The sequence below is a fragment of the Hyla sarda genome, chromosome 6 (assembly GCF_029499605.1).
Source record: "Hyla sarda isolate aHylSar1 chromosome 6, aHylSar1.hap1, whole genome shotgun sequence".
Taxonomy (NCBI): Eukaryota; Metazoa; Chordata; class Amphibia; order Anura; family Hylidae; genus Hyla; species Hyla sarda.
Window position 1 is genome coordinate 102,695,120 of NC_079194.1, and position 19,324 is coordinate 102,714,443.

General features: G+C 42.9%; 1 protein-coding gene across 2 annotated transcripts in view; it reads left to right on the top strand.

The window, feature by feature from the left end:
* Positions 1-19,324, top strand: part of SLC25A26 (solute carrier family 25 member 26) — a 183,419-nt gene that overhangs the window by 4,623 nt on the left and 159,472 nt on the right. Inside the window, exons 1-3 of one of the 2 annotated variants that reach the window (XM_056524561.1) lie at positions 7,509-7,642; positions 9,446-9,602; positions 16,442-16,551. In XM_056524561.1, coding sequence (XP_056380536.1) covers positions 9,455-9,602; positions 16,442-16,551 — 258 coding nt within the window. In that variant the 5' untranslated portion in view covers positions 7,509-7,642; positions 9,446-9,454. Of the gene's footprint in view, positions 1-7,508; positions 7,643-9,445; positions 9,603-16,441; positions 16,552-19,324 lie in introns of those variants that run through there. The other variant, XM_056524560.1, reaches the window with a different exon arrangement.

Sequence of the window (19,324 nt, forward strand, 5' to 3'; positions counted from 1 at the left end):
CAGCGAAATATGCGTGGGAAATTTGCTTGTCTGAACGTACCCTTAAAGGAGTACTTCGCTGCTCAGCGTTTGGAACAAACTGTTCCGAACACTAGAGCCGGGAGCTTGTGACGTCATAGCCCCACCCCCTCATGATATCATACCCCGCCCCCTCAATGCAAGTCTATGGGAGGGGGCGTGGCAGCCGCCTTGAGATGGATTTTTATTTACCAATCTTCTCGTAACAATAGATCTCTCAATAGATGGATACCTTCCATCTTGAAATGACAGGGACAAACAAAGTTGTTTAGAAATCTCAAATTGATGACTGGTCTGAAACCACCGTCTTCCTTTTTGACAAGAAACAGGTTGCTGACAAAACCTGGAGAATTAGAGGGACTGGTGTAATTGCAGATGGGAAAAATTTTGAGGTCACTGACTTAGCTGAAGCTTGTCTGGATCTGGATGAGCCTCTTTTGCCTATTGTCCTTTACGGATGTCCCCAATAAGGGAAGAAGTGTGGGGGTTGATTAGTAGGGGCGGGAAGAGAGGCCCTGTCATATTGAGGTGGGGCTCTATAATGGGACTTAAAATGTGGTGCTTGGCCTGGGAAAACATCCCCTACTTTTCCCAGCCTTCACAAAAATCTTATTTGAAAACACTTTTTTAAGTGAGGCTTGTGCCTTATCTAATGTTGAAAATAATCCAATATACTTGGAAATTTCCTTGATAAATTGATCCCCAAATAGAATACCCTCAATAGAGGAGGGGAATTTCTTAGAAGCTGAATAAGTTAACTGAGGATCAAACTTCATGAGAATAGCTCTCTGTCTCTCTGTGCAAAAAGCTTCGTTGGCATTACCAAATAGTCAAAGTGCCCTCTGAGTCCAGCCCCTAAGGGTATGAATATCTATGGGGTTTCCCAAAGATATTGCTTCCTCAGATAAATTGAGTATTTTGGTCAGTGGGCCAAGTATGTCAAGGACTTTGTCCTGACAGGCTTGAAATGAGCGGTCAATCCCCCTTTTTTGGGGGGGATTTTTTCCAGATTTTTGTAGGTATTTTAATCAAATAGGATCTAGTTCGGGCGTTTGAGCCACATTATCAGTAAGTGTAGGTCTTGGACATTCTGCCCGTAGTTTATATCAGGCTTTTCTATCAAGTCCCTTTTTTATCCAGTGGCAAATGAATTGATCCACTTTAGAATTGGGTATCCATTCACTCGATCTAGGGTGTCTAATATTAGCGGGGTCGAAAAACGGTAATTACAGTCCTCAACAGAAACGTCGCTATTATCAGAGTCCTATGTATAAAAGGACTGATCATCTGGATCCAAAATACTCTTATCCTCCTCAGAGGCATCATTATCAGATATTTCATCAAATGAATTGGGTTTGGATCTTTTAGAGGATTTTTTAACCCGACTTATATGTTCCTCCTCTCGGGTAGAGTGTAAAATGTGCAAATGACAGACACATAAAGTGTGGCTGCAGGAAGGTTGCAAGCCTGTATTAATATCTTGATCCACTTCTATAGTTACCGTTTTCCTATGTTTTAAAATAATGGGATTGTCATTTGGATTAGTCCTCTTTAAAGGGGTACTCCGCTGCTCAGCATTTGTTCCAAACTCTGAGCAGCGGAATACCCATCTAATAAATGACTTAGAGTGATATTGAGGCTGTGACGCCATATTTGCAGAAGAAGGAGTCATAGCCATGAAGACAGACTTAGATACTGAGTCTTGCACGGTTGTCGTAGGATTTGAGATAGCTGACTAAACTGATTTGGATATAGAGCGGTCAACTAAATCTTGAATCTGGTCTCTGGACAGATATTTACATTCCTTGGATTGTTTGTTCAGAAGACATTGTAAATAATGAATTGAGTAAATTTATGTATATAATTAATTAATAAATATATTCAATAAATATGGGTATAATAATAATAGGTATAATAAATAAATAATAATAGGTATAATAAATAAATATTATAAATAATAAATATATAATATTAGCAATAAATTAGATAAGTTAGAGATTTTGTGAGGTGAGTATATGTAATATACAGCACTGAGGAAAAAGATTCCTCTTATTAATAAAGCTGAAGGAAATATTAAATACAAAAGACTGTAATGTCCTGAAAAGGACACCAATAGTCATGTAGAGGAGGATGGTGGATGAGGTGAGTGATAGACGGGAGCTAAGGTAAAGCGCTGCTGACTGGAATCGAGCTTGCCGTATCTGACAGGAGTGGGCGGGAGCTTCTCAGTTGATCACCAACTGAGTTGCGATATCGCGAGAGCAGGGAAAAAAAGTGTGTCACAGGCAAGATGGCGGCGCGCGAGACCAGGAAGATGTGGTAAGCATTGTATGAAATCGTTAATTTCGAACGATAATTTGGAGAGTGAACTCCAGGAAGCAGCTTTGCATATATGTTCCAAGGGAACAAGACTCCTTTCCGCAAAGGAGGTAGATACAGATCTGGTGGAATGAGCTTTTACAAACTCAGGAGGCTCCTTACCTTGGGATACCATGGCAATACGAATGGCATCTTTTACCCATCTACTGATGGAGGGCTTTGAAGCTTTAAGACCTCTCTTGGGTCCTGAAAAGACAATTAGCAGATTTTCATCCTTCCTAAACTCCAAGATCTTCTTATATAGATCTGGAGACATCTCGAGATATCTAGGCAATGAAGAGCACTATCTTCATTGGAGGATGGAGGAGGAGAAAATACTGGCAGGGATATAACTTGATTAATATTTTGGAATGATGGAACTTTAGGTATAAAGGATGGCATAAATCTGAGTAACACTCGATTTGGCCAAAATTTAGTATATGGTTCAAGTGCCGAGAGCGCTTGAAGTTCCCCAATCCTTTTGGCTGATGTGATTGCCAGTAAAAAAGTTATTTTAATGGTAACAAATTTCATGTCCACCTCCTCCAAGGGCTCAAAGGGGGGAGATGCTAACCCCTTGAGCACCATCGATAAGTCCCATGCTGGGACAGGTTGTATAATTGTAGGTTTTAACCTTGAGGATCCCCTCAAGAATGTTTTGACTAGTGGGTCTTGAGACAATGGTTTATTGAGAAAGGCAGAGATGGCTGATACCTGAACTCTGAGTGTGGAAGGAGATAGATTCTTGTCTAATCCCTCCTGGAGAAAGTTGAGGATTGTGGCAACAGCTGGATTCTGTCCAGCACCAAGACTGAAAAGTTGTCCAAATTCTTTTATAGGCTCTGTTAGTGGACTCTGCTCTGGAATGCGAGAGGGTATTCAAGACCGCACTAGAAAGCCCTTCTAGATGTGGAAGGGACTGGTCAACCTCCAGGCTGTCAGGTTGAACATTTGAAGATTTGAGCAGCTGTGAGTGTCCCCCGACACTAGTGCTTGCTCTGGGGGAAGCCTCCAGAATTGTCTCCGACTCATTTGCAAGAGTTGGGTAAACCAAGCTCTCTTGGGCCAAAATGGAATTATGGCTATGACAGAGGCTTGGTCCTGCCTGATTTTCATCAATACCCTTGGGATCAAGGAAATTGGAGGGAAGATGTAGGCCAGCCTGAACCTCCATGGGATTGAGAGAGCATCGATTGCTACTGGGTTGTCTTCCCTGTACAGGGAACAAAATCTCACCACTTTGGTGTTGAACCTTGTTGCCATAAGATCTATTTCTGGCACACCCCACCTGAGTGTTATTTGTTTGAACATCTCTGGATGGAGAGACCATTCTCCAGTTGAAAGTCCTCTGCTCAGGCGGTCGGCGATCACATTGAGAGATCCCCGAATGTGAACTGCCGACAGATGGGTTAGGTTCCTCTCTGCCCAATCCAAGATCAGACCCACCTCTCTGAGGAGGCTTTGTGATCGAGTGCCTCCCTGCTTGTTGATGTACAATACAGCCGTCATGCTGTCGGATTGGATCTTTACTGCTTTCCCTTGAAGAAGAGAAGCAAAGTGGAGGAGTGCTAATCTGATGGCTCGAATCTCGAGGAGATTGGAGGTTAACCCTCTCTCCTGTGGAGACCAAGATCCCCGCACTAACAGATCCAAGAGATGCGCTCCCCAACCTACAAGGGACGCGTCGGTAGTAAGTATGATCCAAGACGGTTGGATCATTGACTTGCCGTCCTCGAGGTGAGACCACCATCTGAGAGAGGACCGGACTCGATAAGACAGGGAGTGGCACTTGTTTAGGCCCGAGGGCCTGAGATTCCAAGTGGCGAGCACCTCTGATTGAAGAGGGCGTAGATGCCAAAGAGCCCAAGGAACCGCATCCACGGTAGCGGACATAAGTCCCAACATCCGCATGAGAGTGCGAATGGATACTCTCCGGGGTACAGAGAGAAAAAGGGCCGATTCTTGAACCAGAGATTTCCTCTCGGGAGAGAGGTAAAGTGTCATGGAGATTGAGTCGACTATGAAGCCGAGGAACCTCACTGAGGTCGTTGGGAGGAAATTGGATTTGGCCCAATTGACTATCCACCCTAACTGGTGAAGGAAGGATACTGCTAGTTGCAGATGTTGGGACAGGATCGCAGAAGAAGGAGCTCTGAGGAGCCAATCGTCTAGGTAGGGAACGATGCTGAGCCCCTGGAGCCTTAGAGCAGCAACTACCGCTACCACCACTTTGGTAAATGTGTGTGGGGCCGAAGAAATTCCAAACGGGAGGGCTACAAACTGGAGGTGTTTTAGAACTCCCCCTACCTTAACTGTGATCCTTAGATACTTTCTGGATACCGGATGAATAGGAATATGAAGGTAAGCATCCTTTAGATCCAGAGTAGCCAGGTAATCCCCTGGCGAGATGAGGTTGACCACAGATTGAATAGTTTCCATACGAAAGCGTTTGTGCTTTACATACTGATTGAGATATCTCAGATCTATAATCATCCGCCAGTCTCCTGTTACCTTGGGAACTAGGAAGACTGGAGAATAAATTCCTGACCCCCGCTCTGCAAGAGGAACTTCCTCTAAGGCATTCTTCTGGATGTATTCCAGAATGTAAGTTTCTAGCGCCCCCTGTTTGATTGGTGAAAGAACTCTTGTCTCCACATAATTGGATGGGGGAATTGATTCGAGGTCTATCGAATAACCATCCGAGATTAATCTCAGGACCCAAGGGTCCTGAATGTGGAGGGACCAGGCGCTTGAAAAATGGTGAAGACGACCACCAACTGGAATCTGGGGGGCAGGATGGGAAACTGGAAAGGTCACCTCGGCAAGGAACCCAGAGCTTCGTAGAAGCCCGCAGTCAGCTTTCTGTTGTCTTTGGGGCCACGGGAGCGTTTTCCGCCCCGGCGTTGATTACCCCAGTCTCTCTGAGGCTTAGGCTGGGGGGCTGATCCGCCCCCAGAACGCCGCCCTCGACCACGAAAGGAGGAATAAGGAAGGGACTTGCCTTTCTTGTCAGAAAGTCCCTCCATAATGCGGTCCAGCTCAGCTCCGAAAAGAATGCCGGGTTCGTAAGGCATAGCACATAAGGTGTTCTTGGAAGAGTTGTCAACCTTCCAAGGTTTTAACCACAGAGGACGTCGTCCAGCGGAAGCCAGGGCCATAGACTTGGAGGCCAATTTAAGATGCTGGGTGGAAGCATCGCACAAAAAATCAACGGCCAGATTGGTCGTCTTGAAGGATGAAAGAATTTCATCCCTAGGAACCCCCTGGTCCAAATCCGACTGGATGTTAGAAAGGCGGGTCTTTAAAAAGTTTGCTACCTCTGAGCAAGCTATCGCCACTGATGCAGACGCAGAAGCAGTGGAGTAGGAGCGCCTCATGGCACAGTCAGCCTTTCGATCCATTGGATCCTGCAAGGAAGACCCATCCTCAGCAGGGACTACTGTCCTCTTGGACAGTTTGGCAACTGCCATATCAACCTTAGGGACAGGGCCCCAGGAGGAAAGCTGAGATTCCTGTATAGGAAACATGGTCTTAAATCTTTTGGTTAAGACCGTACCCTTTTCTGGTTTTTTCCATTCCGTTCTAAGCACGGACAGAAGGGTATCCTCCGCTTTAAAGACCCTAGGTCCCTTAGAGGCGGAGGTAGAGGCTTCCCCAGGATCAACATCCTGGTCCCCCGACCGGATGGATCTCAGAAGACGCTGGGTCTTTTCCAGCGGAAAGAAATAGGATGCAGCGACCTCCTCATCCGAAGAGGAGGACTTGGAATCTTCTCTCTCCTGATCCACAGACGTCTCCATTCTGGGAGGTGAAGAAGGTCTGGCGCGTTTCTGAGAGACAACGTGTTTCAGCTCCTCAATAGAGGCTTGCATGGCCGACATGTTAGAGGAGACCCACACATACATATCTTGGACTGTAGGCTCAGTCTGGTAGGAAGGTAGAGACTTAGCCCTACAAGGAGGGCACCTGGAAAATTCATAATTATCCTCAAGGGGAGTATTGCAGTCATGGCAAGAGAGGTGCTTGCGCTTGGCGGATCTTTTTGCCAAGCCTTCACGATCCCCTGAGCCCTTGGTCGACATATCTAGATAAATATGAGAGGAGGATTAGATAATGTAGCGGCAAGAAAAAAATTGCGGCTAGCTAAAATATAATTTAAAATACCCAAAGTTCTCAGCAAGAGACCAGGTAAGAGATAGAGATAGGGAAACAGTAGTATCCGCAAGGATGCACTACTAAACTCAAAAAGACAGGACTGTGGAAGTACCAACAGCTCTGCGCTCTAGGAGGCTGAATGACAGCCTAGGGGGAGTTTAAATATCCCCCTGGCTGGCGCCAAAACAAGACTCCGCCCACAAGGCGGAGTTACAGAGAGATAAAGAAATCTTGTCTTAAAAAACAGGAAAAAAAGGAACCCTAAGTTAGAGGGTTATAGAAAGAGGCTCCCCGCTCGGTTTCGCCGCATTATTAGCAAAAACGGCGCAAATAACCGAGCCGGGAAGCGGAGAGAAACAGGAAGTGACGTCAGACGCTGCTGACGCACTTCCGGCCGGGGCCGCGATTGGAGTCGCGGCTCCGTGGTATAGAAGCAGATGGGCGCAAACCATGCCCAAATTTGCAAGTAAGAAAAAAAAAACCCCCTTACTCATATAACAGGAGTAAGGGGGTCACCATCTGTCCCACTGTCCGGGAGGACAGAAAATAACACAATGGGGCAGAGGATGACCCTCTTACTTATACAGGGTGTTGTGGGTGTGTCTTCACTGATTGTTTAATTAGGTTCAATAAAACTTCCATCTGTCCTAACCAGTTCGCGGGGGGGTGGAATACCCCATCTGTGCTACTGGTTAGGACGTAAGAGAATAAAAGAGTGAAGTGAAAAATATAAGTAAAATATAGGAAAATTGATAAATAAGATAATAAAAAGAACAGCGGGAAAGAGATATATAAGATAAGATAAATGTATGAGGAGGAAAAATAAATGTATATAATATAGGGAAATAAATGAGAAACAATATAAATATGGAGTTAGATTAAAATAACATATTTTTTCGGACCATAAGGCGCACCGGGTTATAAGGCGCATTAAATGAAACAAAACTCTGATAGCACAGCGGAGGAAGAGGAAGCCGGCACGTTTCTGGCTAGAGGAAGTGCGCGAGCCGCATGAAACAATTTGTTCCGGTCAAGCCCCGTCCTCCACCGCAACTCCCCCGCCTGAGCACTGTGTCCCATCTGAAGGACTCCATTAAACCTACCCTGCTTGGTGAGTGCCGCCTACTTGTCTGTCTTCTCCGTTGGATTTAAAACTCTGGTAGCATCGAGTTTGAAATCCGCTTCGTAAGCATCTCTCTTAACAGGAGCCATTTTTGGGGCAGCGGGTATAAAAAATGAATGAATGCACACACCTCCTGACTACGATGGCCATAATGCCCAATCCAAGCAGTGCAGCTTTGTAGCTTACCAAAGCTACGAAGTTGCACTGCATGGATTGAGCATTACGGCCATCGTAGTCAGGAAGTGTGTGCATTCATTCATTTTCTATACCCGCTGCCGTGAGCGCCGTGTACCACATATCAGTTCTAGGTCAGAAAACACTACCATACATTAGGCGCACCGCATTATAAGGCGCACTGTAGATTTGTGAGAAAATTTTATGATTTTAAGTGCGCCTTATCGTCCGAAAAATACGGTATATGAGAAAAATAAGAAAAATGAGAAAATTTTGAATAGCACTTATCTGTATCTGCGAATAGCAGCAAAGAAAGAGGCAGTTATTATTCAGACAGCTACTTTTATAAACTAGGATGCTCCGCTATTGGCTAACCGTTATTACATAGCACATTAGGTTGTATCTTGTACCTACAAGTTTTTTCTTCATAATACTGTAAACAACTTTTAATATTCCATTCCTATTTGTTTGCAACAAAGAAATCCTGTCTTTAAATAAAATCCTGCCTGCTCCCACAGGGTGTTTGCTCCACTCCCGCAACATTTGTGTCCAATCCTGCCCGCTCCCGCTAATATAGGAATGTACAGACCCTAGGGTGCAATGCTCTGTACATACTCCCACCTGTGTAGGAATGTACACTACACACACTGCTATACACATGGGGGTATGTTCAGAGTGCAAAGCATTGCACCCCAGTGTCTAGAAGCCACTAGGGTGCAATGCTCTGCAGTGCACTTACCCCCATGTGAATAGCAATGCAGACAGAGGCCCTGGCTGGGAGGATCACGGACGGATGCAGTCACTTACATACCTGACCGGGGCCACAGCACAGCGCACTGTATGTGTGTGAATTGTGAGTGAGTAACATTTGTGGCAGTGTGTGTGTGTGTGCGCGCCCATCGCACGAGACTACTCTGACCTGCTGGGCCAGCGGCAGAAGATGATGGTTCGTCTTCAGGATCATCTAAGATGGAGAACAGACGATCCTCCATGGCAGGCTGAGCGCGGGCTCCACAAAATGGTGGCGTGGTGGGGAGGAGCAGCAGCTAACTGGGAGTCACTGAGTCGGACTTAGTATATTGAGTGTGGTGCAGGTTTTGCTGGACCTGCAGGCATAATGCCTGACCGCCTGCCCACAGCAGCCTCCTGACCGCCTGCACCTGCCCACACCAGCCTCCTGTCCGCCTGCGCCCGCACATTATGGGTTGTGTCCTGCGGGATCCCAATGTAGGCCTTGAGCTCTATTGTTGTTACTGTGGATTTTGTGTAAAGGGCATGATTGTGGTATATGCAGAATTTTTGTATATGTGGGTCTAGTGTGAAGGGATTATCTTGAGTCTGGACGATTGCCTTTACCTTGCATTAGGGTGCAGGGCTTTCCTGTTGGTCTCGCTTTTTGTGCTTACCATGAGTCTCTATTGTGTTAGAGGAGTGTTTTCCAACCAGTATGTCTTCAACTAGCGCAAAAACTACAACTCCCAGCATGAAGGCTGTCTGGGCATGCTGGAAGTTGTAGTTTTTGCAATGCTTATTCCTGATCCTCTCCGCCCTGCTTTCTATGCCTCTTGGTCCAGTAGAACTGCTCACAGTTGTTGTTTTTGTATTTTTTTTTTTCAGGCCGGAGGAATGGCGGGTATGTCTGTCGACCTTATATTATTCCCCCTTGACACCATTAAAACCAGACTGCAAAGCCCTCAGGGATTCTCCAAGTCTGGTGGTTTCCGTGGCATCTACGCCGGCGTTCCTTCCACAGCTATTGGATCCTTTCCCAATGGTAACATTTCCTTTCTTACCTTAAAAAAAAAATTCTTGTTCAGTCTTTTGCTTACTGAAATCTGGGTCTGATTTATGTACTGCTGCCTTTGAGAAAGGACAGCTGACAACAATATGATACTTTGAGTACCTTATGATGATCTGGCTGGCAGCAAGTTTTAAGGGAATATGTCAGGAGATTTATGCTGCCCACCCTGCCCAACTTGATTGATAGATTTCTTGCTATACCCCTTAGTCAAGCGTGGGAGTGGGAGAAGCTTAGGTAGACCTCCTAGGTAGCATTTATCCCTATGCCATGGTTTTCTATGAACAAAAAAGAAAAAGTACAAAGAGTGATGTGCAAAACAGACCCATATGAGGGTTTGTCTTTTGCGGGACCAGTTGTACATTGTAATGACACCTTTCATTTTTCCAAATCTTATTCACCGAAACAAAAAACAAAAATTATTTGTGACATGAAATTGAAATAAAAAAATGCAATTTAGCAAATTTTTTTTTTCTTTTTATGCCATTCACCATGTGGTCAAACTTACATGTTGTTCTGATATTTTTAGGTTGGCTTGCTTACAGCAATACCAAACTTGTTTCGTTTTCCTTCATGTGTTACTAATTTAAAAAAAATTATGAACTTTTAAGTATTTTTTTTTAATTGCCATTTTCTGACCCCTAGAACATTTTTTTTCCCCCGTATACTGAGCTGTATGAGGGCTCCTTTTTTTACGCCGTAATCTGCTTTTTGTATTGGTACCATTTTGGTATTGACATTGGCATTTTTCTGGAATATGATGTCATGAAAAAAGCTATTTAACACAATTGTTTGTATGGGATATTTAATGTTATGTTTTAATAGTTCAGGCATTTATGCACCTGGTCTATACCAAGTAGGTGTATTTTTATCATGTTTACATGATTTTTATATAAAAAATGAAGGTGGGGGTGATGTGAACTTTTAATAAGGAAGGGGTTAACCTTTTTTTTTTCTACACACTTTATTAGTCCCTTAGGGTACTTTAAGATGCAATTGGAAATCTTCCTATCCTAGGTGATGGAAAATTTGGATTTAATAAAGACAAGATGCGAGTATTATGCTTAAAGAGGTACTACCATGGAAAACTTTTTTTTTTAAATAAACTGGTGCCAGAAAGTTAAACAGATATGTAAATAACTTCTATTAAAAAATCTTAATCCTTCCAGTACTTTTTAGGGGCTGTATACTAAACAGAAATCCAAAAAATATGCATTTCCTGTGATCTGCTGACCTCTGCTGTCCATTTTAGGAACTGGAGAAAATCCCCATAGCAAACAAATGCTTCTCTGGACAGTTTCTAAAATGGACAACAGAGGTCAGCAGAGAGCACTGTGGACAGGAAATGAATTTCTTTTAGGATTTCTTAAGTATACAGCCCCTAAAAAGTACTGGAAGGATTAAGATTGTTTAATAGAAGTGATTTACAAATTTGTTTAGCTTTCTGGCACCAGTTGATTTAAAAAAAAAAAAAGTTAAGGCTAAGTTTCCACCTTTTTAAAAATTTTTTTTTTTTTTTTCTGGCAGTTTTTGGATATCTGCCATTGCAGTTTTTGAGCCAAAATCAGAAGTGGATCCATAAGGGAGGCGAAGTGTATATGAATACATGAATACACTTCTGGCTTTGGCTCAAAAACTGCAACGGCAGTTTTCCAAAAACTGCCAGAAAAAAACCCAAGTGGAAACTTAGCCTAAAACTTCATTTTACTGACTCAGCAGCAAATAGAATTTTTTTTACATATAAGGTGTATATAACCGTGCAACCTAGTATGATGTCCTATAATGATAACCAATTAGGTAGCATCACAGGTGATATAAGTAATTGACACTCAGGTATCATCCTTCTTCTTTGTGATGTAATATCAGATGAGAAGATTAACTGGAAGCAGAAACTGGAGATGGAACATTGATAGAAGACTAAGGAGATGTCGGATCCATGATGTCCCATCAATGTTGGAACGGAAGGATGAGTGGAATTCATTGTGGAGCTGTTAAATCAGAATAGAGAAAGAAATAGAATTATAGGGATGGGTTCAGGGAGGGATAATACTCGCGTCTTGTCTTTATTAAAATCCAAATTATCCGTCACCTAGTATAGGAAAATGTTCAATTTAAGGCAAGACAAGCTTCGTATTATGCTAGTTTAAAGCTAGTATATGAATATCAAAATATAAAATAAATAATACATTAAATTACAGTAATAGCATAGAAAAGTGAGGTTCAGGTCTAAATTAAAAGATCTTGAAAGTAGAATCAGAAGCCCAGTTGGCTGGTTTCAAAAGATCTGAAAGAGAAGAACCGAATTGAGAGTTTAGTGGAAACAACGCTTCTAGTAGAATGTGCAGTAAATTTTGAGATCTCAATACCAGCTAGATGCATTGTTTGTTTGACCCATCTGGCAAGAGTGGGTGAGGAGACAGGAGCATGTGGTTTGCAAAAGGAAATTAATAACTGTGAAGAAGAAGGAATTCTGAGAGATTCTGTTCCGGATTCGTAAGAGTGAAGGCAGGGAACGACAGAGTTTTTCATGATGAGGAAATGAAGGATAAAAAAATGAGTTAAGATTTGTTTTAGTACGACGATGAACAGAAAACACAACACCTTGGGGTGTCGAGTGTCTGCGAGAAATGTTTAACGATTTAACATCAGAAAATTAGACATAATAGAGTAGTAAGTTTAAAGGAAGGAAATTTTAGTGATAATGAACCGTTATCCCAGGAAATTAACATGTCCAGGATAAAATTTACATCCCACGTGGAGGAGTATTTAGGTAAAGGTGGTCTACGAAAGCGGATACCTTTTTAAGAAGTTGGCAGACAAGAGGATGTTTACCTACAGGAACAGAGTCAATAGGGTGGAGTTTGGAAGAAATAGCGGAACGGTAGAGATTAATGGTTCTGTAAGCCTTGCCAGCATCAAAAGAGGCTGACAATAAATTTAAGATATGATGTATAGGTGCTTGTAAGGGATCCAGATGTCGTTGATCACACCAATTAGACTAAAGTCCCCAGGCTGATCTGTAAGCTGATTTGGTACCTGGGGACCAAGTGTCTGAGAGGATATCTTGAGTAGATTTAGAAAATTGGAGATCAGATCCTGTTGACCTGAGAATAACCAGGCAACCAGAGTTAGTTGACCTGAAAGAATCATAGGATGGTAATTCCCTTGTGGATCCAGGAGGAGATCCTGAGAAGGAGGGAGGAGATGAGGAAAGTCTATGAGGAGGTGTAAGACTTGAGGAAACCACGGTTGAGTTGGCCACAATGGAGTGATGAGAACCTGTGTGGATTTCTGGATCGAGGTCTGGAAGAGGACTCGGGGAATAAGATTGAACGGGGGAAAGGCGTACAGAATCTTCTGAGGCCAAAATTGAAGGAAGGCATCTACGCCTAAAGTTTCTGGATCTGGGCGCCAGCTGAAAAATAGAGGTAATTGAATGTTGAGATGGGAAGCGAAAACATTCAGGTGAAGAGGACCCCACAAAGAATTGATCGATTGGAAGATGAAGTTTCCAGTCGCTGGAATCTGTCAGATAGCAAGAGTACCGATCTGCTACTGAATTGGAGATTCCCGGAAGATACAGTGGTCCCTCAACATACGATGGTAATTCGTTCCAAACGAGCCATCGTTTGTCGAATCCATCGTATGTTGAGGGATTCGTGCAATGTTAAGTATAGGAAGCTGTACTCACCTGTCCCTGCCGCCCGGACCGCGTCCCGCCGCTCCCGATGGTGACCCCGGGCCTCCGCTGGGCTCTCCTGGTCTTCTCCGGTCCTCCGCTGTCTTCTCCAGTCCTCCGCTGTCTTCCGCAAGGCCTTACTGGGCCTGCGTAGTGACGTCATTACGCCGTTCCTATTGGATGATGGGACGGCGTGCGCAACAGCGTAGTGACTTCACCGGAGAGGGCCTAGAAGACACCAGAGGACCAGCGCTGGACCCGGAGGGCACCCCGGAGCATCGTGGAGGGGTAAGTAATACTCACCGCACCACACGGGGAACATTAAGCTGCTATCCGGCAGCAGCTTAAGCATTTTGCGCTGCCGAATAGCACTTAATGCGATGGCCCCGACATAAAAAGCATCGTATGCCTCTGAGAGGCCATCGTATGTCGATTTGATCATATGTCGGGCCCATCGTAGGTCGGGGGGTCACTGTATTCCGTTTTCGGGGTGATGTCCCTGTCCAAACAGAAGTGCCAAAAATCTTTGACAAAATCTGCAAGCATTTTGGAGGTCTTACCTCCCAAATGATTGATGTATTGGACAACGGAAATATTGTCCATGCGAAGAAGGATACTACAATGGGATGAATGTTTTGCAAAGCTTTTTAAAGCAAAAAATCCCGCTAGCAATTCTAAACAATTGATGTGAAGGTGGGACTCCAGCGAGCTCCCCATCCAGAAAGACTTGCATCTGATTCTATGATGATATCTGTATTCGGATGGAAAATCGCCTTCCTGTTCCAGGACTCTATATGAGTGAACCACCAAAGAAGTTCTTCTTTGGCTTCTGTAGAGTGGGAAATTTTGTCAGAATAACCGAGACCTTCCCTCAGATGACGTATCTTCAAGCGTTGAAGAGCCCTGTAATGAAGAGGGGCTGGGAAAATGGCTTGAATGGAGGCTGAGAGGAGACCCACAATTCGAGCTATTGTCCTCAAAGATATCAGATCTTTGCGGAGAACCTGACGGATCTCCTTTCGAATAGTTTTCAATCTTCTTGGAAGACTTAAAGTGGTCGATTGGGTATTGACTTTTTAAATCGCTTTTAACTTTTTTTCTGGGATATTGCGAGGGGGTGATCCACTATAAAGGTAGCCGGAGGGCTAATCTCTGCTTCCCTGGTGTCCGTGGCTCTGTCATTGATAGAGCCTGGCTGAACTAGGCTCTATCAATGGATCTAAGAGCACACAGATCAATGGAGTTCAATAGAACTCGATTGATCTGTATGAGGAATCTAATGATTTCTCCTAAAAGTCCCCTAAGGGACTAAAAGTGTAAAATGAAATATTCCATATTAATAGGTCAAATCACACCCTTTTCCTATATAAAAACATGTAAACATAATAAAAATAAACATATTTGGTATCGCTGCGTGCGTAATTTGTACGAACTATTAAAATATAACATTATGTATCCCATAGGGTAAATGATGTAAATGTAACAAAAAATACCAAACCACAGAATTTCAAATTTTATAATATCCCAGAAAAAAAGTTAAAAGCGATTTAAAAAGTCAGATCAATACCAAAATGGTACCAATACAAAAAACAGATTATGGTGCAAAAAATTAGCCCTCATACAGCCTGGTATACGAAAGAGAAAAAAAAAGCAGCAGGGGTCAGAAAATGGCAATTTAAAAAAAATTTGAAAAAGTTCAGAATTTTTTTTAAATTAGTAAAACATGATGAAAACTATACAAATCTGGTATTGCTGTAATCAGGCCGGCCTAAAGTATCAAAATAACATGTTAGCTCAACCACAAGGTAAAAAGCTTAGAAAAGAAAACCACCAATTTTGCTAAATTATCTTTTACTATTTCAATTTCACTTCACCAATATTTTTGTTTTTGTTTCTGAGCATATGTTATGGAAAAATTAAAAGGTATCATTATAGTAGTTAGTTATGGCTATTATAGGGCGAGGAGGAAAAAACAAGAGTGTAAAAGCGAAAGTTGACCAGGACAAGTGGATTGGGCTCTGTTTTAGTCCCTTGGGCAAGTAGGTTTTTTTTTCCCCCCACACCCCTTAGTTCAGAAAGCCCACAACCAGTGCTGCGCAATCAATATACAGGCTTGATACAGAATCTTACAAATCCCAATATTTAAACCGCTATCCACATCCAAGGCAGACAGACTAAGCGGACAGCCATATACCCGCCTAACTAATAGTCCCACCTCACTCCAAAATTGCACAAGATGTGCACAGTCCCACATCACATGAAGCAGATTGTCATCAGGTAGGGAACAGGAGCCTTAACCCAATCTTATGCAGAAAGGTGGGAGTCCGATACACCCGGTGAACCAAAAATACCTGAAACACCCGGTTGGCTTTCGATACTGCAAGCCGCAGGGTTACAGTTACAATCTGTGCCCACTGTTCATCCCACACCGGGCACACATCTGACTCCCAATTTTCTTTGATATTCAACGGATAAGCCTCATGCTAGGAAGACAGCAGCTCACTATACAACACTGAAATCATACCTTTAGTAAAAGTATGAGTAAAAAGGTCATTAACCACCAGTGATGGGCCAATAGACAAATCACAAGTTCGAGACTGTGCATCAAGGGCATGTCGAAATTGAAGATATCGATAGAAAAACGAATGAGGTAGAGAAAATTCCTCCTGTAATTGAGCAAATGATTTCAATAGAGGCCCATCATACAATTGGGAAAGATACAAAACCCCATGGGCACCCCATAGGGAAATATCAGGGAGAAAACTCAATTCAGACAGACCAGGATTATGTCATAAAGGAGAATACGTAAACGAACACAGGATGGTGCATAAGGGCCTTAAATTTTGTCCACACCAAAGTGGGAGGTTGGTCGGGAGTTTGAGTCTGTGCCGTTATTTCCAGCAGGTGGATAGGGGTCACCTGCATACAGGGCCCACCCTTTCAATTGTTGAGCCTGCGATGCAAGAAAATACTATCAAGGATTCGGGACAGATAAGCCACCTGCCTCCTTAGCACGCTGCAATGTTTAGTTAAATAATTGATGGTCTAAACATATATTGTTGTATAGCGATTGAAATAAACATAATTTAATTTATATTTTTCATTTAAAAAAACCTCTTTCCTTTTTTGTGTTTAGCTGCTGCTTTCTTTGTAACGTATGAAACTGTGAAATGTTTGCTGCACTCCGGCTCATCTCCTTACCTCTCACCCTTAACACATATGGCAGCTGCCTCTGTTGGAGAAATGGTAAGTCTTAATTTTTTTCCCCTTTGAGGTTTTTTAAAGGAGCCTGTCAACCATGAGCAGCATGATACAATGACAGGCTGCCTTACTACAATGATGAATTTTGATTCACATCAAAATAATACGGCATTTTAGAGGGCTCATAGTGGTAAACCCAGCTGGAAATAATACTGAGTCATCAGGGTGGTCCCTGCATGCTTTTCGGTAGTCCTGATTGATAGATCTCTCTGTTTGGTTATAGGGATAGATCTATTTGTCAAGGCTTACAGATTGTGGAGAAGCCGCTGGGGACCACACAGTTGACATGGAGCCCTGTTTGCAGCTGGTTTTCCAACTTTGATTCCTCTGAGAGCGTTACTGTTGTTATCAACAACTTTTTTTAATTTAATACTTCTTAAAAACTAAGCATTTTTCCAATATACTCTTTAAAAAATGTGATTGCTAGAGATAAAAAAAAATGTTTAAAAAAGCAGCCACTAGGGGTCTCATTCTTTTTAATTTTGCAAATGAACCCTAGTATCTAGGTCTTTTCTTTTTGCTCCTAACAACAAGGTATTTTGGACCATGGGGTGTAGTAATGTCCCTGGTGGGACTTAGTGCAGAGTATAATTCCACTTTCACAAGTGTGAGCTGAACCCTTGTGAGATCCAAACAGCTTGCAGTGTTTTTTCGGAAGAGGAGCATTTCCATGCACACTGAAAAGCAATACAAGGTGCTAAATAATTTTAAATGGTAATATTATGTACTGATTTCTTGTGTATTTGCACCATAAAGGTTCCACATGGCTGATTTAGGGTTATATAAAGCATGCACTTTGGGCAGAAAGCTTTGCAAATGTAAAAATCTTTGTGCAGACCTCATGACAAGGGAGAGGAAGGGGGGAGAGAAGGAGCTCCTGAAGAAAAGCCCACAGCCTTCAGGAAAAGTCCAGAGTGAGCTAAGTAATATTATTATGCATACAGGTCTCTGGGCACATTACTACACTGACGTGAGCATTTAAAAAAAAAAAAAGTGGCATTTCAAGCATTACTGTCATTAGTAAGACATAGTGTTTTCTAGTGAATCATACGACAGTGTAATAAATGAGCTTGCCTATGTGGTCAGCACAAAAGGGATGACAGGTTACCTTTAAAGGGGTACTCCAGCCCTAATAAGATGTATGACTATGGGGGTCCCGCCACTGGGGACCCCCGCAATCTCTCATTCAGCACCCACCTGTGTGAGCTGCACGCAAAGCTGGAGGCTCAGAGTCTGAAGCCTGACGACTACGGGGCCGGAGTATAGTGATGTCATGACTCCACCCCCGTGTGACATCGCGCCCCGCACCCTCAATGCGATCAGACATCTTATACATTATTCTTTGGATAGGGGATGAGATGTCTTAGGGCCGGAGTACCCCTTTAACCTGTTGGAGATGGAGGGTATACCTGTACGCCCTCCACCCACTCCCTGTCTATAACGCAGGGCCTAGCAACGGCCGGGACCTGTGGCTAATAGCGCGCGGCACTGATCGCAGTGACGCGCGCTATTAACCCTTTAGACACGGCATTCAAAGTTGAACGCCCGTCTAAAGTGAAAGTACACTCATGCATCCCGAACAGCTGTAGGACAGTAGGAGGGTCCCTTACCTTCCTCCTCACTGTTTGATCGCCGAATGACTGCTCAGTGCCTCAGATCCAGGCATGAGCAGTGAAGAAGCAGAATCATTGATCAATGGTTTCCTATGAGAAACCATTGATCAATGTAAAAGATCAGTGTGTGCAGTGTTATAGCCCCCCTATGGGAGCTATAACATTGCAATAAAAAAGTGAAAAAAAGTGAATAAAGATCATTTAACCCCTTCCCTAATAAAAGTTTGAATCACCCCCCTTTTCCGATTTAAAAATTAAAAACAGTGTAAATAAAAATAAACATGTGGTATCGCCGCGTGCGGAAATGTCCGAATTATAAAAGTATTCGTTAATTAAACCGCACAATCAATGGCGTACGCGCAAAAAAAATTCCAAAGTCCATTTTTTATATCATGAAAAAATGAATAAAAAGGGGTCAAAAAGTCTGATCTATACAAAAATGGTACTGCTAAAATCTTCAGATCACGGTGCAAAAATTGAGCCCTAATATCACCCCGTATGCGGAAAAATTAGAAAGTTATAGGGGTCAGCATATGACAATTTTAAAAGTATACATTTTCCTGCATGTAGTTATGATTTTTTTCCAGAAGTACGACAAAATCAAACCTATACAAGTAGGGTATCATTTTAATCGTATGGACCTACAGAATTAAGATAAGGTGTTATTTTTACCGAAAATGGCGTTTTTTCTTAAATTTTGTCACACAATGATTTTTTTTCCGTTTCGCCATAGATTTTTGGGTAAATTGACTGATGTCATTACAAAGTAGAATTGATGGCGCAAAAAATAAGCCATCATATGGATTTTTAGGTGCAAAATTGAAAGGGTTTTGATTTTTAAAAGGTAAGGAGGAAAAAACAAAAGTGGAAAAACCCTCTGTCCCCAAGGAGTTAAAGAGGACCTGTGGCCAACCCAAATGTAAATTATATAGTCTATAAAAACTTTGGGTGCCCTGATCACACACCTTTTTACAGTTTCTTAATACGCCCTACTGTTCCTTAGATATGAGGGTTTAAATTTTGACAATTCAAGGAATCAGTCAGGAATGGGCAGGAACATAATTCTGATAAATCAGGTGTAGGGATCGACGTTTTTTTTTTTTTTTTTTTGTGCCGATACCGAGTCACCTTTCAGGCCGATAGCC